The sequence below is a fragment of the Sus scrofa genome, chromosome 2, assembly GCF_000003025.6.
Source record: "Sus scrofa isolate TJ Tabasco breed Duroc chromosome 2, Sscrofa11.1, whole genome shotgun sequence".
In the NCBI taxonomy this organism is placed as follows: domain Eukaryota; kingdom Metazoa; phylum Chordata; class Mammalia; order Artiodactyla; family Suidae; genus Sus; species Sus scrofa.
Genome location: NC_010444.4, coordinates 76,537,940 through 76,561,084, shown reverse-complemented (window position 1 = coordinate 76,561,084; position 23,145 = coordinate 76,537,940). Strand labels below are relative to the sequence as shown.

Genomic DNA, 23,145 nt, shown 5'->3' with positions numbered 1-23,145 from the left:
TTGTCCTCTTCCTGACTTTAGAGGAAATGGCTTTCAGCTTTTCACTATTAAGTATGATGTCAGCTGTGGGTTTGGCATATATGGCCTTAATTCTGTTGAGGTATGCTGTAACTCCAATTTCTGAAATACGTCTGGGTCTGTGTCCATTTTCTGTTTTCTCTCTTGCTGTGTAATTTCTGAGCTGGTGAGGACATTGTCATGGCAGCTAGCAGTGGCTGCTGCTACTGTTGTCTGTCTCCAATGACAGATAGCTATGATTATCTTTGGCAGGGAGATAGTCACAGCAGCTCACCATGACCCTGCACAGCCACAGGTCCCAGGATGGAGCACAGATGTCTCCAGGGGCTGTTCTGCCAACTCCACCATCTTGTTGCCTCTTTCTGCCACATCTCTGCTCCTGCTCATGCCCACCCCGCAGTTACCCTGATGCCATCATCCTGTCCTGAGGAGGCAGCCCTAACTGCAGTGGCCGCCCTGCCCCCAGGACCGGCTGCTCTTCAGGCTACACTGAAAGGTAGTTCGTGCCCTACCCCACTCCTTGGGTCCTCCTGCAGTGTGGCTGGTCTCAGGAGGTGACGCGGACCCTGAGGGCCAGAGCTCAGGGCACAGAGAGGGTCTCACCAGCCAGCCCGTCCTGGGTCTGGATCATACCTTATCCAGTAAGATGCCTCATCCTCCCGCAGACTGCCTCTGGCTGCTACTTGTTCCCAAGTCCTCACTGTACAGGATCTAGTGTGAGTGTGAAAGCAGGAAGTCCCTGGAGCAGACCAGCAGGTCCTCTCTGGGTGCAGCCCCATGTCCAGGGGCACAGCCAACAAGACCCCTGCATAGCTTGTGCACCTGCAGAAAGTGCCAGGAGGATCCCACGGCTCCACCATGTGGCCAGCACCTGCTGATGGCTGTGCCCATACTGCCCACCCTCCCTGGGCTTCCCTGTTCCTGCTTAGCAGGGGCACAGCGGGGACCCAGTGGTCTCCTGCAGAGGTCAGAAGGACTGGGGAGGGTGGAGGGTCCCCACCCACCAGGAGCTCCATATGATCTGGATGCCCCGAAGGTGAGAAGTCCACACAGGGAGACAGGCCCTCTCCCGGGGCGGGGTGGGGGGAACAGCTGCAGGGTCCCATCCCTCCAACTCCAACGGGAAGCAGCACATGGATCAGGGATGGTATGTTTCTTTCCTTTATTTAAAAAAAAAAATTGGGAGAGCGGTGTGACAACACACCTTCCATGGCTTCGGGGAGGACACAGGCTCCAGATGGGAACATGGGTGGGAGGGGCAGTACCTGCGGGTGGGGGAAGGGCTGCACCCTCCAGCACCTCTGAGCAGAGCGCCCACCTGGGGCCGGAGGTGGGCCAGCCAGGACGCAGCCACCAAGACTGGCCCGCAGCATTGCCCCTCCCAGGTGGACAGGGCTGCTTCCCGTGTCCATGGCTGTAGGGCTGGGAGGGGCGTCCAGAGGGGCTGGACAGGGAAGGTCCTTCACAGGGGCCCGCTGGCTGGGCCTAGGCCTGGCAGGAAGCTGGCCTGCAGGACCTCAGAAGGGCTCAGGCCCGTGTCCCAGGGAGGGTCAGGGTGGCCTGAATGTCCCCGGTGAACAGACCAGAAGGAACACAAGATCCCACCCACGTACTAGGGCCCCGCACGTGGTCTCCTACCAGAGAAATGGGGATCCGAGATGCATTGCCATGTGCAGCTGAAACAAACATGAGGCGACACCCTACACCAATCCTATGGTCAGGCAGCCAGTCTGGCAACCCTGAGCTGCAGGGGCAGCGGGTAGACCCTCGGCTCAGGGTGGGGTCAGGCCAGCCCTGCCCCTCGAGTCCTGAGGGATTGTCTCCCACCACCCGCCTGCCCACCCCGCCACCTCCGGGCTTGTCAGAACAGGCAGCCAGCTCGCCGGTGCCCAGAAACATGGCAGGGAGCACACGGCACGTGGGGTGCCGGGCACAGCGGGGTTGGACGGCCTACTTGTGCTGGGTGGTCAGGGGCCTGGCACCCCCCCTTGGACGTGCTGGGCCAGGCAGCCTAGGTGTAGAAGATGACCTCGGGGATCTGACCATCCTCCACAGACGTGCCGTTGTTGTTCCCAGCCGCATAGCAGAAGGTGAAGCACGTCTTGGCCCCCGTTGTGGGCGACTCATGGGTTACCTTGCGTAGGCCCTTGGTGCCGTAGTGGGAGTCAGGGCCCTGTGGGGGTGGGGCCCAGTGGGTCAGGGAGGATGCGCTGCATGTGACAAAGTGAAGCCCCCCCTCAACCACTAGAGGGTACAATGGACAGTCAGGGTCCTGGGTAGGGGTCAGAAATCAGAGTCTGGGTTGGGGCTAGAGAAGAAGGTTAGGGTTTGGGCTCTGGTTGGGGATCAGGGTCAGGTTTGGGGCTGGGGTCCTGGGATCGGAGCCAAGAGCCAGGGTCCTGGGTGGGGGCGGGGTCAGGCACACCTTGAGCGTGGCACATGCTGTGTAGTTGACGTTGGGCAGAACCTCCACCGGCTCCTTAAACATGACCCGGAAGGTGCTGGCAGAGCCATCACAGCTGAAGCCTGTGTCGTTCTGGCCCAGAACTGTGTTGCTGTCAGTGTGGATGATCTGAGGGCAGAAGCCAGGTACTGCTCATCAGGGTGGTCCTGCCCAGGTGCCCACCTGCATGACCCCACGGAGTCACAACCGAGGGCAGAGCCACACCCCCAGGCCCCGCAGATGGAGGGTCCAGCCTGTGACCAAGGAGGCTGGGGGCAGGGGGAGGGACCGCCCTGGGTCTCGGGGTCTCCAGAACATTAGTCTCACCTTGTGGGAATAAACAGGAGCAGAGCCTTGACTGGGAGGGAGGGAGCGGAGGGGAGGGCGGGATCTGCAGGAGAAGAGGAGGGGCGGGTACCTGGATGTTGACTTGGTAATCCGTGGGCCCGTGGATGGAGCCATAAAGTCCAAAGCCAACCACGAAGATGCGCTTGTTGACGGAGAACCTGACTCGGCCAGAGGAGGGAGCTGCTGAGCTACCTGACCTGTCCTCAGACGCAGTCCCTGCCCCCACCCCCGGGATACCCGCCCAGGTCCCCAGCCTTGGCACCGCACCCCCAGGACTCCATTCCCCTCCTACACTGTCCCAGCCCCACCCCTACATCCCTGCCCCTGCGCACCTGATGCGGTCGCTCGTGCCACTATAGCCCCAGCGGCTCTCCACCTGCTGGAAGCGGTTGATGCTGCACTCCTTCCCGCGGAGGCAGCAGCGTGGCCGATCAATGAAGTCCACGCGGGGCTTGGGGTTGACGGTGAAGTGCAGGAAGAGGCTGACCACCTCGCGGTCCACGAGGATGCCCGACTGCGCGGGCCCTGTGGACACAGAGGGTGGGTTGGGAAGGTTGGGGCAAGCCCCGAGTGTGTAGAAGACACCGGGAAGCAGGGGATCCAGCACCTTGACGACTCAGCATCTTTCAGACCTGACACGAGATCTGCAAAACGTCATGGGTCCAAGCAGCCCTGGTGGGGCGGATGACCCTTCTGCCCTTGTTTGGGCAGGGGTCCAGCGCAGACATGGGGCCAATGCTAATCCGCCAGCTAATTGGGCAAAATCCCCCTTACCACCCCAGGTCTCCCAGCCTCCACCAGGACCTCCCCAGGTGACCACTGCTGGCCCACCCAGCAATTGCCGCCCATCCCTGGCACCTACAGGGACAGGGAGATGCCAGCCCCCAAGACAGGCCCCAAGCCAGTAGCCTAGATGTACCAATGAGACCTTGACAAGGAGGCCACAGGCCAGGGAGGGCAGGCGGTTCTGGGGCCGCTCAGGACTAGAGCCTTACATGCAGCCCAGTCAGCCACCTGGTCGGTCACCTGTACCAGGACAGGGCACTGAACACAGGCCTCAGCGGCACCATCCTCACTTTACCAGAATCACTTACTCCACCAGCTTTGAGTTCATTTCCGCCGCCCGATGGCTACAGCTGGGCCCATGGCCCCACAGCCCCACATGCACACAGATCTTAGCAACAGGGAAAAGAGATTTCCACAGATCACATGAGCAATTAAGATGCAAAACTGAATAGACTTTAACCATCTTTTTTTTAATCTCTGCAGAGAAAATGCAGAAAGAAAAACACATCAGTCCTCAGTCATGACGCACTTAGCCGGCGGGGTCTTTGGGGGAGTTTTCCCCAAATTTCTACTTTCCTAGATTTTCAAGTGGAACAGAATAAGCAGAAAGAGCATTCTCTGCAACAAATGACAGAGCTGAAGCCCCATGGGTACCACCCCAGAGTGACAGGGCAGGGACCCAGCTCACATTCACTAGATACACATTCCAGGTGCTTGCAGGCTGGGGGGGATGGCACTTCCAGATGACCTGAGACCCTGGGGGCTTTGGTGGCCAGGTGGGCTGGGGACCGTGAGGAGAGCAGTTTGGGGGTGCACGCACCCAGTCAAGTCTGTTTCAAATCAAAGAGGGTTAATCTGTACAGTGAGTACCCCCAACTGGTGTATGGGAGACACACTCAAATATTCATTGGTTTGCTGTTGCTTGCTAAAGCTGGCAACCCTCAGCATTCCAGGCCAGTATGGCCTGCGGTCGGCACCATCCAGAAGATTGATGCCAAGAAGAGGCCCAGCCAAGGGGAGGGATGCCAGGTTGGCCAACATTGCCACACAGCTCTCCCACGGAGAGGGAGACAGTCAGGGATACCCCCACCTGGGCCTGAACACCAGCCCCTGTAGCAGTGGCCCCCACAGCCCCCTGTAGCCCCAGACACTTCCCACCCCTTCACAGGGCTCAGCAAATATGTGGGTGCCAGAGCCCAGCCCCCGGGTTGTAAGCCAAGATGGGGACCCTCAGGGCCTGGTGCACTCAAGCACACGCGGTGGACACTGAGACATGGAGGGTCGGAATCTGTGGGCGCTCCCAGCTTCACAGTATCGAACCCGGTCCAGGCTTACAAGAACACAGCAAGTGTGTCATCAGCACAGAGAAGCTGTCATGGGGTTCTTGGGTGGACATGGCCAGCGCCAGACCCACTGGGGCAAGGCCAAGGGACACAGACTGAGTCACACGCATGGTCCCTGGGGATCAGGCTCCTCCTGAGCGTTCCCTCGGCCCTCTTGACTGTTACCTGCAGCAAACTCCTCGATGGTCATCAGCGGGAAGCGGATGAGGGCCAGCGCCTTGCCCAGAACCTTCCGCTTGTTCTCAGGCGTCACCTGCAGCTGCTGCCGCTGACACTCAGCCTCGGACCAGCGGACCACGGCATTGAACAGACGCACCTCCCGGATGCCCAGGGTGTCCCGCTCCAGCACGGCCACCAGCGTGTCTGCAGGGAAGGGCTGTCAGCGGGAGGTGGTGGGGTCTCTACTGGACAAGTGTGTCCCCCAAGCCTGCCCCAGCCCCGCGGCCTCACCTAGGTCAATGTCAGTAAAGCCCTCCGCCGTGATGGCGTCAGCCGTGTTCTTGTCAATGTTCTCCAGGCACAGGCTGGCGAGCTGCGGCTCATCGAAGAGCCTCGCCTGGTTGGGGGAGAGCATGTCAACAGCCAGCCCAGACCCGTCCTGGCTCCAGAGTGGTCACGATTTCAAGTTCCAGGAACCAAGGTTTCCCCAGGGTATCTGCCGAGGGTCCAGGGGGATTTTCTTCCTTGAGGTTCAGAGAGTCAGTGACCACTGCCTGGGGCCTGCACCTCTAAAGCTGGGGCACCTGGCAGTTTAGGCCCAGTCCCCAAGTAGGGGCCTTGAGTGGGGCAGGAGCCCTAGGAGAGGGCTGAGAATGAGTACAGGACAGGGCAGTGCTGTGCCTCTGACCACATGGGGGCCAGGGAGTGAGAAGATTCTGGTGCCTTCTGCCCAGGAAGCTGTTAGACAGCTTGACTCCCACACCCTTCTGCCTAGGGCCTGGCTGGGGGCTGGGACCCCCAGGGGGCTGCCACTCTCAACAAATGGCCGGTAGTGGCCCCCACACAGCTGTCCAGGCTCTGGCCCCTGAGAGTGGCTCAGCAGTCTGGGCCAAGGCCCAGATGTCACCTCTGCGAGGGGTCTGTGGTACCATGATGACACCTGGTTGCCGCCCTGTCCCTGCCACCTCCTAGTCCCCAAAGTGGTACCAGCCCCACTGCAGCCAGCAGGACCAAATAGCCCCAAAGGGGGCCCTCTAACGAACACCTTTCTCCTCACACCTGATTCCTGCACAAGGGCACCAAAGTGCAAGTAGTAAACTTGGCTGACTGAATGGCATGGGCTATTCTGCCAACAAGCTGCCCTACATGAAAGGTGACCTGGGAAACCCCTAGAACTCACTGAGGTGCCTCCAGGGGCCGGGCCAGGGGACGAGGTGAGGGAGACTCTCACCTTGGCGCAAGACTTAAGGGGCACCTAAAACTCAGCAATCCCCCCACTGGTCCTCCCCTGCCCCTCCCTGTGCCCTCAGCCCACCCTAGCCGCACATCCTCCCCAGTCCTGGCGCCCGCCCCAGCCCAGCACCTGCGTGAGCAGCATGAACGCATTGTCAGCCCTCAGATTCTTCTTCAGGAACTCCACGCAGTGGGCCTCAAGTGCCGGCACCGCGTACTTCTTGGCGGTGTACAGAGTGGTCATGACCGTCTCAGGCCCGATCTGCACCTCATCCGAGTACAGAAACCTGGGGGTGGACACAAGCGTGAGCACAGCCCCCCAGCCCCCACCCCCTGAGGAACCATCCAGCATCCGTGGCCCTCTGACCTGTGGATCTGACCCGGCAAAGGCCATTACCCGAGAAAAGGAGCAGAGCTAAACCGCCCACCTGCCAACAGCAGGAAACATGTCTACACAGCAGGCGGGGATCTGTCCGGCTCCTCTGTGAGCAGCAGGCTATTTGCCCCAGGACAGGGAGAGGCTTTGCTTGACCCAGCTGTGAGGTGCAGACACTGGTGGACGCGGTGACCACCCGCCTTTGCCCAACTCTGCATGGTGTCTTTAGTTGGGTCGATTACAAAGTCACCGGGAAAATGGTGCAGACATGGAGAAATCAAGACTCCTGGTGCCCCTCAGGTGGGAGCACCTCGGAGGCAGCCCTGGGTGCCAGGTCACTCCTCCATGTGCCCAGAAGTGATTGCCTGGGTGCACAGCAGCAGGAACCACTCGAACAGCTTGAGTGTCCGTGCACGGGCACCATGGACACATGGACATGCAGGGCGGGACAGAGGAGCCCAACCAGGAGGAGCCCAAAGGGTGAACTTCTGGAAGGTGCCCGCTCTTCTGGGACTCAGCCCCTTGGGAATGCACAGGAAAACCACACAACAGTGGCTAGTGTCCCTCAGGGTCAGGGACAAAGAATGACCACCAGTGTCAGCAGTGCTGAGGGGGAACCCTGGAAAGGGACAGGCCAGGGCACGTGCAAAGAGACAGTGTCCACTCTCTCAGGAGCAGCCGTGGTTATCAAAACCCCAGAGATAGAGAGAGATGGAGAGAGAGGACAGGGAGAGACACGGAGATGGAGATGAGATGGGCTAACAGCCTTCAACTCCAGGTCCTACCAAGCTTAGGCTAAGGCAGAGCTTGGCTAACTGCAACCAGTCATTTGGTTTTGGTTTTGATTTTTTTTTGGTGGGGGGGTCTTTTTAGGGCCTTACCCACAGCATATGGAGGCTAGGGGTCAAATTGGAGCTGTAGCTGCCAGCCTACACCACAGCCTCTGCGACCTACACCGCAGCTCACAGCAACGCCAGATCCTCAACCCACTGAGTGAGGCCAGGGATCAAACCTGTGTCCTCATGGATACCAGTCAGATTCGCAGATTCGTTTCTGCTGAGCCATGGTCGGAACTCTTTTTTTTTTTTTTTTTAAGCAGATGTGACTTTTACATTTCTATACTGTTTTAAAATTATGGTAAAATGGGAGTTCCTGTTGTGGCGCAGTGGTTAAGAGAACCCGACTAGGAACCATGAGGTTGCAGGTTCGATCCCTGCCCTTGCTCAGTGGGTTAAGGATACAGCATTGCCGTGAGCTGTGGTGTAGGTCGCAGACATGGCTCGGATCTGGCGTTGCTATGCCTCTGGTGTAGGCCAGTGGCTACAGCTCCAATTGGACCCCTAGCCTGGGAACCTCCATATGCCGCAGGTGTGGCCCTAGAAAAGACCAAAAAATAAATAAATAAATAATTACGGTAACACATAACATAAAATTTTCTGGGAGTTCCCATTGTGGCTCAGTGGTAACAAACCCAACTAGTATCCATGAGATGTGGGTTCCATCTCTGGCCCCTCTCAGTGGGTTAAGGATCTGGCATTGCCATGAGCTGTGGTAGAGGTTGTAAACACAGCTCGGATCCTGTGTTGCTGTGACTGTGGCTGTGGCATAGGCTGGTGGCTACAATTCAACCCCAGCCTGGGAACTTCCATAGGCTGCTTGTGCGGCCGTATAAAGCAAATAAATAAATAAATAAATATTTTAAATTTGCTTTTTTTTTTTTGGTGTGTGTGTGCCCACACTCATGGCATGAGGAAGTTCCCAGGGCCAGGGATCAAAAACCCATGCCACAGTTGCAACCTGTGCCACAGCTGCAGCAACATCCCATCCTTAACCCACTGTGCCATGTGGGAACCTCCCCATTTTAACCATTTTATTAAAGTGCTCAGCATTAAGTACATTCACACTATTTTGCAACCACCAGTCTCCAGAACTTTTTCATCTTCCCCATGAAACACTGACTCTCCCTCCCCTCCCCCAGCCCCAGGGCCCCCCATCTACTTCCTGTTTCTGTGGATCTGACTCTTCAGGGAACTCACACGCATGGAATCAGATAGTAACTTTCGCGCCTGGCTTATCTCACTGAGCATCACGTCCCCAAGGTTCATCCATGTTAAAGCAGGTGTCAGAATCTCTTCCCTTTTTTTTGTCTTTTTTTGCTTTTTCTAGGGCTGCTAGCAGCAGCATAGGGATGTTCCAGGTCAGGGATCAAATCCAAGCCACAGCTGTGACAATGCTGGATCCTTAACTCACTGTGACACAGTGGAAAGTTCTGGATGTTTTTTCCGTTTTTTTTTTGTTTTGTTTTGTTTTGTTTTTGGCCTAACCTGCAGCATACAGAAGTTCCCTGGGGCCAGGAACTAAACTCTAGGCCACAGCAGTGACCTGAGCCACAGCAGTGACAGTGTTGGATCCTTAACCCACTGAGCCATCTGGGAACTCCTGGTTTGTTTGGGAGTTTTTTTGTGGGTTGGTTTTTGTTTTTGTTTTTGTTTTTGTTTTTTTTTGGTCTTTTAAGGGCCACACCCATTGCACATGGAAGTTCCCAGGCTAGGGGTCCAATCGGAGCTACACTGCCAGCCAACACTACAGCCACAGCAACATAGGATCTGAGCCACATCTGTGACCTATACCACATTTCACAGCAATGCTGGATTCTTAACCCACTGAGTGAGGCTAGGGATCAAACCCACGTCCTCAAGGATGCTAGTCAGATTAATTTCCACTGAGCTGCAAAGGGAGCTCCCTGGTTTATTTGTTTTTAATAATAGCTATCCTTGTGGGAGTGAAGTAACCCCTTGCTATGGTTCTGCCACCTGTTTCGTAAATAAAGTTTACTTGGCACACAGCTCTGCCCAAGTGTACCAATCATTTGAGGCTGCTTTGGTTGCCTTTGCAGTGATAGCAAGGAGCAGTGGAGACAGAGCCCCTGCCATCCCCAGGCAGTCTGTGGCCTCTGGTCTGAGAAAACTGTCTGGTAAGACAGAGGAGCGAGATTACTCCAGGAAGTGCTGTGTGTGATTAGCTCCCAGGAGTCAACAACATTAGGTGGAGTTGATGGGAACCAACCTACACCTGATGGTGAACTCTGGACACCAGAGGAGCGAAGGAGGTGATGACACCGGGGGCGGGGGTGGGGGGGCTTCGAGCACATGGTATAAACAGGAAAGGACAGGAATGAAGGCAGCCAGCCAAGGCCCCCCATGGTGGTCTTGGAAAGCAGAGACAGGCTCTCTCCATTGCCCTTCGCTTTCTTCCCTTTCTCTCTGTGAACCAATGCCATTTTGATCATCAGAAGGGAAAAAAATAAACTCTACCTTTGAAAAGTTGTTTCAAGTTACCCAGACCATTTCCAGCCAGCATTTCTGGAAAGAGGAGGACCAGCCTCCACCATGTCTCGCAACCTGTATGCAGAAGCCTCACCCCAGGCATTCCCTATCTTTGCTTTAAAGTCCTTGAGAAAACATTTGAAAACTCAAAGAAAATATAGGTGGAATTTTTTATTCTTATATTAGGCTATTCAAAAACTCTGTTGGGGAGTTCCCACCATGGCTCAGAGGTAATGAATCTGACTAGCATCCAGGAGGAAGCAGGTTCAATCCCTGGCCTTGTTCAGCGGGTTAAGGATCCAAGGTTGCTATGGCTGTGGTGTAGTCCAGCAGCTGTAGCTCCAATTTGATCCCTAGCCTGGGAACTTCCATATGCCACAGGTGAGGCCCTAAAAAGACACACACAAAAAAACAAAACACCAGAAAACCTCTGTTGGAATTCCCTGGTGGCTCAGTGGATGAAGGATCCGGTGTTGTCACTGCCGTGGCATGGTTCAGTCCCCAGCCTGGGAACTTCTGCATGCTGCAGCATGGACAAAAAAAATCTAATGAGGGATTCAAAAATGCTACAGCATAGATGGACCTGGAGACAATGATGCTGAGAGAAGCAGACACAGAAGGACACACAGTGTGTGATGCCATGGATGGGAAATGTCCAGAACAGGCACATCCATATAGACAGAGGGTGGGTTCCTGATTGTCAGGGGCTGGGAGCCTGGGGTGATGGAATGTTTTGGAATTACAGGTGATGGCTGCATAACTCTGAATGTACTAAAAGGGTAATTTTTATGGTACATGAACTACATCTTGATACGAAAAATAGAAAAATGAAAATGTGGGAGTTCCCGTCATGTTACAGTGGAAGCGAATCCGACTAGGAACCATGAGGTTGTGGGTTCGATCCCTGGCCTTGCTCAGTGGATTAAGGATCCGGCGTTGCCATGGGCTGTGGTGTAGGCTGGTCGCAACAGCTCCAATTAGACCCCTAGCCTGGGACCCTCCATATGCCATGGGTGTGGCCCTAAAAGGACAAAAGACAAAAAAAAAAAAAAGAAAAGAAAAGAAAAAAGAAAATGTGGTAGGGGCCACCAGAGCCCACCCCTCATGGGGGAAACTTCCAGGGAGCTGTCACCAGGGGGTCTATGTTTTTTAAACATCAGGTGTGTTTCCCACCCCCACCCCCGCCCCCCACGGTAGGAAGGAGCTGGAAAGTCTTACTTGAGCAGCGCTAGGAAGGCAGCTGGCTCCACGTCGGGCAATTCGATCTCAGTGGACGTGGTGGCCATTCCTCCATTGAACATGGCATCAAAGACAGCACTGCCCACGGCCAGCACAAACCTGCCATATCAGAGAAGACCCAGTTACCTTCTGAATGGCCCCCCTGGCTCCTGAGTGTATGGTGACGGTCCCTGCAGCAGGGACTCCCCTGCCAACACCTGCAGCAGCATCACCTGCCCAGAGCATCACTGTGGCTCATCCAGGAGGCTGGCACTGAGGAGCAGGCAGTTCAGAGGGTTCAACAGAACAGAGGCCAGAGAGGTGAAGCCATTTCCCCAGTGGTTAAATGGCTTAGGGCCCTCTGGCTGCTCCCCCAACCTCACTCACTCACTCATTCATTCCCTCCCTCCCTTCCTCTGCACATACCATTTCAGTGCCCAGACTGTGGGCACTGGGACCCTGGCCTTGTTGCAGGGAGGCAGCCAGGGGTCCAGGGCAGACAGCCCGACTGGGGGAGGAGGGGGGGAGAACACAAGCCACGAGGAAGCCAAGGTCAGGGGAGGCCTGGCAGGGACACTCAAACCAACTGAGGCCAAGGGAGCATTAGTGAGTGGCCATGGCAGGCCTGTAACTGCTGCCCCTGTGTTGTGAAGCCATGGCCCTCAGGGCCCACCCCATGACCGCTTCCCCCCAGGGAGGCAGAGACAGCCTGGGAGCCCAGCTCAAAGCCTGTCCCCTGCAGAGCTCCCATCCTCTGGGTCTGCAAGGCCCCCTGTGCTACATCCTCTCCCAGGGTCCCCATTGTGATGCATGTAGGGCTGCAAACAGCCACTCCTACTCAGAAACCTCCAGAATCAGCAGACACAGCCCATGTCCCAGCCTCTGCCCTGTGCCTGGGGCGACCTTCCCATAGAACCCAGTGAACCCCAGGCTGGGCAGCCCCTGACTTTCCACAAGGGGGGACTCCAGCTGCCCCGTACTCCTCCATCATGGGTGTATGCCCACCACCATGCCAGGCCCTCATCTGGCCCCCAATCCGGCCAAGGGCTCGACAGCACCAAGGCCCAGACCAGAAATGAGGCCCAGGTGTGCAACCGAGTGTAGTGGGTGAACAGTGACCACCAAAGTCACATCCACCCAAAACAGAATGGGACCCCATTTGGAAATTGGGTCTTTGCAGATGTCATTAGTTAAGACAAGACCACCCTAAGGAGTTCCCTGGAGGCTCAGAGGGTTAAGGACCTGGCATTGTCACTACTGTGGCTCAGGTCACTGCTGTGGTGCAGTTCAATCCCTGGCCTGGGAAATTTCCCATGCAGCAAAAAAAAAAAAAAAAAAAAAAGATGAGACCACACTAACCCAGGCTGGGCCCTTATGAGAAGAGGGAAATTTGGCCACAGACATATGATGACAGAGGCAGAGACAGGAAGGAAGAGGCCAGAACCCCCAGGAGGCAGGAAGGACGCTCCCCTGGAGCCTCTGAAGGGAACGCAGCCCCACCCCCTACCCCTGGATCCTGGACCTGCGGATTGGATTCCAGGATTGAAAGAGGGAAACTGCAGGTCTGCTCTGCTCGTCAGGCACCCTAGGATGCTCCTGCATGGCAGCTGCCAGCCCCACAGCAGCCTCAGGCCACTTGCCCGGTCACCCTGCAGCTTGGCTCCAGGTCCCCTGCACTGCACTCCCACATGATCCATAAATAAAGTGCCTTCCCATCCTCCTTCCTTTCTAGACTTAACAAAGCATCTTGATCTCCTGTGGGGAAACCTTTCCCACTGAGTCACTGGAAAGAAGAGGCAGCCCACCAAGGCCTGGTGTGTTAGCGCAGAGCCCTGGAGGCCCTGTGGTCAAGAGCCTCACGCACCCTCAGCGCAGTCAGCAGACACGATGGCCAATGCCAGGCCTGGCAAGGCCAACAGCTCAAGAGGGTCTGATTATCTCCAAGGCTCCTCCACACACGGCCTGCCTGTTTGCCTGCTTCCTCGGGGCCTCCTTGTCCGTGCAGGCTTCTGCCCATCCTCAAACGGTGACAATAAACATGGCAAATCAAACCCACAATAAGACACTCCCTCACCCCCAGGACCACCAGCCTAAAAACTACAGACAATGACAAGAGTTGCCAACGATGTGGAGAAATCAGAGCTTGGTGCAGGGCGGGTAGGAAGGCAAGGTGTGCAGTGGCCATGCTCAACAGGCCAGTGGTCCCCCAGAGGGTTCAACATGCAGTTGTCCTCTGACCCAGCAGTGCCCCCCGGGGTAGGTGCCCAGAGAGATGAGCACACATCCAAATGGAACCTGTGCTCGAGTGTTCACAGCAGCACGACTCAGAACAAACCAGTATCCCTCGACAGATGATGGATGAATAAAATGTGGTCCCTCCATACAAGGAAGATTAGGTTAAAAGGAGATTCTGACACCTGCTCCAGTGGGGATGAAACTGAGGACAGGATGCTCAGTGAGAGAAGCCAGTGATTCCACTCCTAGAGGAGTCAGATCCACAGAAACAGGCAGTAGATGGTGGCGCAGGGCCTGGGCGAGGGGAGAGGGAGTCAGTGTTTCAGGGGGACAGAGTTTCAGTTTGGAAAGAAAAGGGCAAGTTCTGGAGACGATGGTGGGGATGGTCGTGTGACAAGGTGAATGTGCCTAATGCCACTGGGCTGGTGAACCTAAAAATGGTTAGGACGGTAAATTTTATGGTATGCGTATTTTACCATAATTTTTAAAATTTTTGCTTTTTTTGTCTTTTTAGGGCTGCAGGTGCAGCATATGGAAGTTCCCAGGCTAGGGGTTGAATCGGAGCTGTAGCTGCCAGCCTACACCACAGCCACAGCCACACCGGATCTTTAACCCACTGAGTGAGGCCAGGGATGGAACCCACATCCTCATCGATACTAGTTGGATTCATCTCCACTGTACCCCAATGGGAACTCCATCAACATTATTTTTAAAAGCAGTTTCCATGTGGCACAGCAGGTTAAAGACCTAGTGCTGTCACTGCAGTGGCTCGGGTCGCTCCTATGTCATGGGTTTGATCCTTGACCCAGGAACTTCCACATGCCATGGGTGCAGCCCAAAATAATAGTAACAAAATAAACAAATACATTTCCCGCTAAAAGGAACTAGAGATCCTTGGAGAAACGGCTGATTCCAGAGCTGGGGCAGGAGAAAGACACGAAGAGCTTGGAGTGTCTTATGGGGCCAGAATGTAAAGAAATGCTCCCAACATGATGGGGAGCTGTTGAAGGGACATGAGAACCAATTGTAAGGGATTTCTCTGGCCAAATCTGGGATGATGCGAGCAAGAATAATAAAGTCTATACAGGGCAATGACCCACAAAGTAAAATAAATATCCATGAGCCCATGACAAAATAAATACAATACTGAAGGAACGGATGAATAAAGGGAATGGAGGGCTCTTCCTTTCAGAATTCCAGTTAACAAATGCAGGAGTTACGGAAATAGGAAATCACCATGTGGCAGACGCCAGAGTAAATAACTGTTTCCAGTAAGAGCCGTCATCCCTGGATCTGTACCAGCAGGGAAAAGTAGGAGTAGAAACGGGATGTCTGTCCAGTCCCAAGCATCACCAGGAAGGGTGGTTTACAAGGGCATGGCAGTGACATTCCAGTGGCGAAACCTACCCCATGGCCAAGGCTCACGTCACATCGCCAGAGATGGGTCCGATGGACGTCGTGGGCTCCTGATATGCTGCATAGAGGACACACACCAACATTTTACATCCAGACACACAAAGGGGATGGAAGCAGAAAGATGGGGGAGCTCCCTGGTGGCTCAGTGGATTAAGGATACGGCGTTGTCACTGCCGTGGCTCTGGTTACAGCTGTGGTGCTGCATGGCCAAGAAAAACAAAGCAGAAAGACGAGGAAAGACATATCCTGCCGAAGGAACTGCCAGAGAGCTGGAGTGACTGCACTGACAGCAGATGAAACAGACCGAAGATGAGGAATGTGGTGGACGGACAGAGGGGCAGTGCATGGGAGCAGATGACAATGTTCACAACCAAGTCCCAAGCCACACGAAGCAGAAACTGAGTGTTAAAGGGAGAAAGAGACGATTCAACCATCTTGGTGGAGTTGCCACCTCGTCCTCTGCCACTGACAGAACCCGCAAGGATACAGGAGCCACACCGTCAGCCGACCTTTACAGAACCCTGCGCCCAATGAGGGCAGAATGCGAGTTCTTCAGCACAATGGAACATTCTCCAGGACAGACCAGGTGCCAGGCCAAACAAATATCCACAGAGGCACTGCCAGCCATCAAAGCATGTGCTCTAGACAGAGGAATTAAATGCTACTTCAACAACACAAAGCCCTCTGAGAAAGCCCCAAGCACTGGAACATGAAACAACACGTCTCAGAAACCCATGGGTCAGAGAAGGAACACAGGGGAGTTAGAAAAGATGGGTTTTTGTTTTCTTTTTTGATTTTTAGGGCCACACCCTTGGCATATGAAGGTTCCCAGGCTAGGGGTTGAATCGGAGCTGCAGCTGCCAGCCTGCTCCACAGCCACAGCAACACCAGATCTGAGCCGTGTCTTCAACCTACACCACAGCTCCCGGCAACGCTGGATCCCTGGCCCACTGAGCGAGTCCAGGGATTGAACCCACATCCTCATGGATACTAGTCGGATTCGTTTTGCTGCACCACAAGGGAACTCCTAGAAAAGATCTTAATTGGAACAAAAATGCAAAGACTTCCCATCGCAGTATGAGGAACACCACTAGCAGAGCAATTAGAGGTAATCAGTATATACACATTACATGAAGAGCTAAAATCAGCAAGGTAAACCGCAGTCTCCAGGATCTAGAAAATCTAGAAATTCCTTGTAGTGAAAGGCTGGAAATAACCTATGCCCACTGACTGGTGAATGGACAAAGCCAGGGCCATCCATGCAGTGGAACTCAGTGGTAACAAGAACTACTTAAGCAATAAGAAATGAACTGATTCCATCAACAGATGACTGGATTCGGAAGATGTGGTATATATACACAATGGAATACTACTCAGCCATAAAAAAGAATGACATAATGCTATTTGCAGCAACATGGATGGAACTAGAGAATCTCATACTGAGTGAAATTAGCCAGAAAGACAAAGACAAATACCATATGATATCACTTATAACTGGACTCTAATATCCAGCACAAATGAACATCTCCTCAGAAAAGAAAATCACGGACTTGGAGAAAAGACTTGTGGCTGCCTGATGGGAGTGGGAGGGATCGGGAGCTTGGGCTTATCAGACACAACTTAGAATAGATTTACAAGGAGATCCTGTTGAGTAGCATTGAGAACTTTGTCTAGATACTCATGTTGCAACAGAACAAAGGGTGGGGGAAAAAATGTAATTGTAATGTATACATGTAAGGATAACTTGATCCCCTTGCTATACAGTGGGAAAATTTAAAAAAAAGAAAAAAAAAAAAGAAAAAGAAATGAACTGCTGATACAATGGTGTGGTTGGAACTAAAAAACAGGACACTGGAGTTCCCTTGTGGCCCAGCAGGTTAACCATAGCAGGTAAGGATCCTGCATTGTCACTGCTATGGCTTGGACTGCAGCTGTGGTGCAGATTTTATCCCTGGCCCAGGAAATTCTGCTTGCCACACACACAGCCAAACAAAACAACATGAAAAACAAACACAACACTAAGAAGCTGAACCAAAGCCTATATATTCCAACTAGAATTAGGATTAGGGTTAATATGAAATTTCTAAAAATAGCAAAACCAGGGACACAGACAGAAGATTAGTGATTGCATAGAGCCTGGGGTGGGAGTGGGGACTGAGGGCAAGTCGGGAGAGAGGCCTCTGGGGTGACAGAAGTGGCTCCCAAACTGGGCACTGGTGGTTGTTATCCAAATGTATAATTTTCTCCACGGCCAATCATCAGATCAAACTAACCAAAATCCATTCAAAGGGCTGGGTAACATCCCACGCCCACACTCCATGGGAACGCTCAGTGAACACGGAATGGAAAGAAACTTAAATTAAAGGGGATTTGTTGAAACCAGTATCAACAATCACATTTAACTTCAGAAAACACCTCTGCTACACAGCAATGCCCTGGTGGTCAGAAATGCAGGCAGAACAAAAAAAAAAAAAACGAGGCGGAAACATGAGCGGGAATGAGAAATTACTTGCCCACAGAGTGATTCTCTCATTTAAAATCCTACGACTTGAATTCCCTGGTGGCTCAGTGGGTTAAGGATCTGGAGTTGTCACTGCAGTGGCTCAGGAACTTTCATGTGTCGTGGGCACAGCCAAAAAATTAAAAATTAAAAAAATCTAAATCAAAATTAAGTTATACAAAAGACTCAGTCTCTTGGCTGCAAGAGCCACATTTCAAGGGCTCGGAAGCCACATGTAATTAGTGGCCAGCACTGGAGAGCACAGATCTAGAACATTCCCATCATCACAGAGAAGTCTACTGGACAGCACCAGACCACAGAATCAGTGGAACAATTATTAACACTAAGAAGCGTTCAGAAAGAAATTGTTCAGATCACGGAGTTCCCATCGTGGCTCAGTAGTTAATGAACCCGACTAGCATCCACGAGGATGTGGGTTCCATCCCTGGCCTTGCCCAGTGGGTTAAGGATCCAGCGTTGCTGTGAGCTGTGGTGTAGGTTGAAGATGAGGCTCAGATCTAGCATTGCTATGGCTGTGGTATAGGCCAGCAGCTACAGCGCCAGTTCGGCCCCTAGCCTGGGAACCTCCATATGCCACAGGTGTGGCCCCAAAAAGACAAAAAAAGCAAAAACAAGAAACTGTTCAGATCAGACAAAAATAAGCAAAAAAAAAAAAAAAATCTAGAAAGAACCAGCCAGAAAAAATGATGCAGAAATTATTCACCACTGGAGTTCCCCTCTTGGCTCAGCAGTAATGAATCCAATGGGCATCCCTGAGGATTCAGGTTCGATCCCTGGCCTTGCTCAGTGGATTAAGAATCCAGCATTGCAGTGAGCTGTAGTGTAGGTCTCAGATGCGGCTGGGATTTGGTGTTCCTATGGCTGTGGTGTAGGCTGGCAGCTACAGCTCTGATTTGACCCATAGCCTGGGAACTTCCATATGTCAAGGGTGTAGACCTAAAAAAAAAAAAAAAAGAAAGAAAGAAAAAAGAAAACATTCACTACTGAGGGGGGAAAAATTGAAGCAAAAACAATAAACATGCAAGAGCTATTTGAACAAACTACAAAATTTTCTAAAGGACACCCCAAAATGCCCTGGATAAATGGAGAGACATGCTCCCACATACACTTTGAATTCTAAACTGTCAGCTCTCCCAACCAGGTATCTTTGGGAAGACCAGTCCTTCCAGTAAACCCTTTTAGCACTTGACAAGTTGATTCTAAAGATCATAAGGAACCACTGAGCCAGGGGGTGGTCAGCTACAGCCCTCAGACCAAATCTGGCCCACCATTTGTTTTTGTAAATAAAGTTTTACTGGCACACAGCCATACCCATTCATTTCTGGGTTAGAGCATTTGTGCTGCAGAATTAAGCAGTTGGGACAGAGACCATGTGGCCTGCTGAGACTATTTACTAGCTGGCTCAGTAGATAAACTTGCCAGTGCTGCACTAGAAGGGAAGTTTCACAGGGAAAACGATGCTTTCTGTCAGCACCATTTTTCAATGACTGTTGGATAGAGGGAGGGAGAGAGGGAGGGAGGGATGGGTGATTGAATGTAGAAGAGTGAAGTGTGTGAGACCAGTTGAAAAAGTCTTGATAAGGAATAAAACTGGAACAGCCTCAGCAATCCTCAAAACCCCGCCATAAAGTCACAGTCATCAAAACGGTGTCATTGGGCGCAGCACACACAAATAGATCAAAGAAAGACAGGGACCCCAGACACACGCTGCTCCACTTTCTGGGCTTCTCTGTGCCGCTAGGTTTCCCGTGATAGAAGAAAGGTATTTTAGATATTAATGTTGTGGAGCTGTCTGACTTATACAGTGTTACCTTACAGATACCTGGCATTTCCTCATAGGGAGCCCCTCAAGTGTAGACGCCAGGCTTTCTCCTGGGCACATGAAATGCAGGACGGGGAGGCAAAGCCCTGCTCATAGCCACACAGTCACACATAAAGCCAACGACAGCCAGGGAAAGTTAGAAGGGAAAAGAGTGTAGGGCAAGGAGGTGGGAGCTGCAAAGCTAAGCAGAATGGGCGGTGGTCTGATTGAGGCCTGAGTGTGTTCGGCCCAGGCCCTTTGAAGTCACACAAGCCAGGCCGACTCCAGCCCTCCTGTCTCCCGTGCCCAGGTCACCGGTCACCGTGCACCATGCAGAGTTCACAGCCCCCCTGACCCCAGCCCAAGACCACCCCAATCCAGGGTCCTGGGAGATGGTGGGTCTGGACCCCACACCCTTCCAGGAAGTCAGCACAAGCCCCTCCCCGCTCTGCCAGGTGTGAGGGACCTCAGGCCTTGTTCCCCAGTTACCAGGTCCGCCTTTCCTCCTTTCTGCCCCAGGCCGTTCATTCTTTCAGGAAAGCGGTGTTTAGCTGTGTCCTCAGGCCCCTTCCAGGACCATCTTGAGGACTGGCCTGAGTTCTGCAGGATGTCCCCAAGCTGGGTTTATCTGGTATTTTCTGAGAGGACTGGCTGTACTGGTTTCCTGGGGCTGTTCTAACAAATCACTGCAAATTGGGTGACTTGAAACAAGAAGAATTTATTCTCTCACGTTCCTGAGGCCACATGTCCAAGATCAGGGTGATCAGAGTGTCACAGGGCCGAGCTCCCCACCCCAGGCTCCAGGGGAGGATCCTTCCTGCCTCTTCCAGTTTCTGGTGGCCCCTAGGCACCCTGGGCTTGTGGCTGTGTCCCTGCAGCCTCTGGCCCCACTGTCATGTGACTGTCTTCCCTCCATCTCTCCTCAGAGTGTCCCTCTAAGGACACTCAACGTTGGATTTAGGACCCATTCAGATAATCCAGAATGATCTCTTGCAACTCTTAATCACACCTGCAAAGACCCTTTTTCCAAATCAGCTCCCACTCACAGGTTCTGGGTGTCAGGACGTGGGCACACATTTTGGGGAGGAGGCACCATTCAACCCAAGACACTGGGGTTACAGGTTTAGGAAAAAACACGCTAAGGTGACGTGCCCTTCTCATCAATTTCTGCTGAGGGGGGGGCTCTGTCACCCCCAGGATATCACTGTGAAATTGACCTTGACCATCTGGCGAAGATGGCATCTGCCCAATTTCCTCTAGGTTGGGTTCTAGTCTTCTCTTTACAAGCAAGCCCCCAGATTGGGCCCACCCAGGATTGGAGGTGGGAATGAGGTCCAGAGGAACTCTCCAGAAGGAAGCTTGTCCTCTCTCCACCTCTGTTCCATCAGTGAGGGTCTTGGGTGTTCATTTTAGACTCTGGCTCATGACCCCCCTGTATTTTAAGCCAGCCCGTACAGAGGACGAGCCCTGGGCCACTGTGATCAGCACAGGGTCCATCCTCCCAGTGGTCCCGGGAAGGAGGGGTCCCAGGGCTCAGTCCCCAGTCACGGGGGGAAACTGAGGCTCAGCAAGGGCCAGGGTCACTCATGGGGCAGTCATCTACCCGACCACTGACCACTGGAGGTAAAATTTCAACAATGCATATGAAATAATCACTGAAAGGCTAAAAAGAAAAAGAACTAGCACCTTCAATGGAGGACGCCCACAGAGCAGGAATGTGGGGTAGGAACGGTGCGAGGGAGGCTGGGGGCTCAAAGGCAGCACATCCACCACCTCCAGCTCTGAGTTTTCGGTGGGGGGGGGGGCTGCAACACACACATGGTCCTGAGGACCCAACCACGGGCCTGGAACCTTCCTTGGACAGGAATTTAGACCCAGTTGTTCATTAATAACCAAGAAAAACCAGAAAGAAGGATTTCAGAGGCACAGGCTAAACAAAAGCCACACATCAGAAAGGTAGAGAGGACCCTCACAGCAGGCTGGGGGACACTCCAAGCAGAATGAGGAGAATCCCCCTAACCCCTCCCCTAACAGAACCCCCTCAGCGCCTCCCCGCTACCCAGAGAGCAGGGCCAGAGGAACCAGCAGTGGGCAGGGCAGTGTCTGACATCAGCCCCACCCCACCTAAGGGCCTGGGGGCCGCATCCTAGAGACTGGCAGAGGGATGGGGCCTGGACCCAGAACTCCCGCCTCTGGAGAAGAGGCCTTGGGGGTAAGGGGTCAGGGAGCTGAGGGCAGCACCGAGATGGGGGGTCACTGCAGGTTCTGTGGCTCAGGAGTCTGGGGGTCTTGGGTTCATGAGCTGGAGGTCTGATGAGGCTCTGGGGGTCTAGCCCCAAAAAGGATGGGGAAGTCAGGGGGAGGAGGTCATGATGGAGGATGTGGAGGGAGGTGGCTGTGTCTGGGGTCCTCAGGCTGGCCAAGCTGGGACAGCAGGGCCTGGAGAGCCTGGCAGGGGTTGAAAGGTCCCAGGAACGCCAGGGGTGGAAAAGGTCCCTTGGTCTGGGAGATCCTGGCCAAGGTGGTGGGGTCAGGGGTCGCAGAGCCAGGAGTCACTGATGAGAATGAAAAGGCAGAGGGTCTCAGGACCAGAATATGGCTAGTATCTGGAAATACGGGGTGGATGGGCGCCTGGTAGGGCCGAGGAAGGATGGGGCCTGAGGATGATGGGTACTGGGGACGAAAGGGTCCTAGAGACACTGGATGTCCGGGGAGGGCAGGTCCCTGAGCCAGCAGGGTTCCGCGAATGGCGGGTCCCCGATCCAGGGAAGATGGGTCCTGGGGATGGCGGGGTTGGGGGCCGGGGGTAGGTCCCAGGGGTGGCAGGGTTCGGGGACGGTAGGTCCAGGGGGTTGGTGGATCCCAGGGGTAGCGGGGTTCGGGATGGCAGGGGCGGGGGCGGAGGGTTCGGGACGGCGGTCCCGGGACAGCGGCCCACCTGTGCGCCGGGATGCGCTGCGCGCCGAGCCCCTTGCCCACCAGGAAGTGCACGTCGCAGAGCACCTCGTTGTTGAAGAGGAAGGCGAAGCGCTCCTTCACCGTGGGCTTGGTGGCCTGCCAGTTGTAGACGGGCTCGCGCAGCAGCGCGGCCGCCCCCGGCTCCTCGGCCGCCCGCTCCCCGCCCGCCGCGGCCTGCGCGCCCGGCCCCGACACCGGCGGCGGCGGCCCGGGGGCGGCGGGGGCCGGAGCGGCGGCGGCGGCCGCCGCGTTGCCGGGAGCCGGGGCGGCGTTGGCGCTGGGCCCCGGGCCGCCCCCCGCTCCCGGGCCGACCCCCGGCGGGCACGACGCGCGCCCGCCGCTCCCACCCGCCGCCATCTTGTCGGTGCGGCGCCGGGCGGGGCGGGGCGGGGAGGGAGGGGGCGGGGGAGGGGGGGTAGAGCGGAGGGGGTGGGGCAAGGGGGGGGAGGAGGGGGCAAGGGGGGAAGGGAGGGGAGGGGGAGAGACCGGAGAGGAGGGGCAAGGGGGGGGGGGAGGGGGCGAAGGGGAAGGAAGGGGAAAATTAAGCGTCTAAAAAGTGACTGGGATGGAGTTCCCTGGTGGCTCAGCAGGTTAAGGATTTGGCGTTGTCATTGCTGTGGCTCGGGTCATTGCCGTGGCACAGGTTCGATCCCTGGCCTGGAAACATCTGCATGCCGGGCAGGGCAGAAAAAAAATAAAAGGGTTGGGAGACCTCAGGATTCTCAAAGCCTGGTCCTTCCCGTGGAGAAGGGATTTCTTCATTTGGGCGGTGGCCCATGGACCGCCCGCAAAGCCACAGGCAAGACATTCCTCCTCAGTGTCCAGTTTCAGCCCGAATCCTGGCCGGTTCTTACCTCCAAAGCAGACCTTGAATCGTCTCCCTTTTCCTGGGTCCCCTCGAGGACCGGCTCTGCTCTCACCTCAGGGAAGTAAATTTTTAACACTGGGCTGCATGGGGTTTTTT

At 54.5% G+C, this 23,145-nt stretch overlaps 1 protein-coding gene across 1 annotated transcript; it reads right to left on the bottom strand.

Annotated features, from left to right (window-relative positions):
* Positions 1,157-22,547, bottom strand: BTBD2 (BTB domain containing 2). The gene is made up of 9 exons (XM_021084208.1): positions 22,162-22,547; positions 11,251-11,370; positions 6,461-6,617; positions 5,389-5,494; positions 5,104-5,301; positions 3,142-3,334; positions 2,880-2,967; positions 2,444-2,590; positions 1,157-2,191 (listed from the first exon to the last, which is right to left on the bottom strand). The coding sequence occupies exons 1-9, from the start codon at positions 22,536-22,538 to the stop codon at positions 2,030-2,032; spliced, it is 1,548 nt and encodes a 515-aa protein (XP_020939867.1). The 5' UTR covers positions 22,539-22,547; the 3' UTR covers positions 1,157-2,029.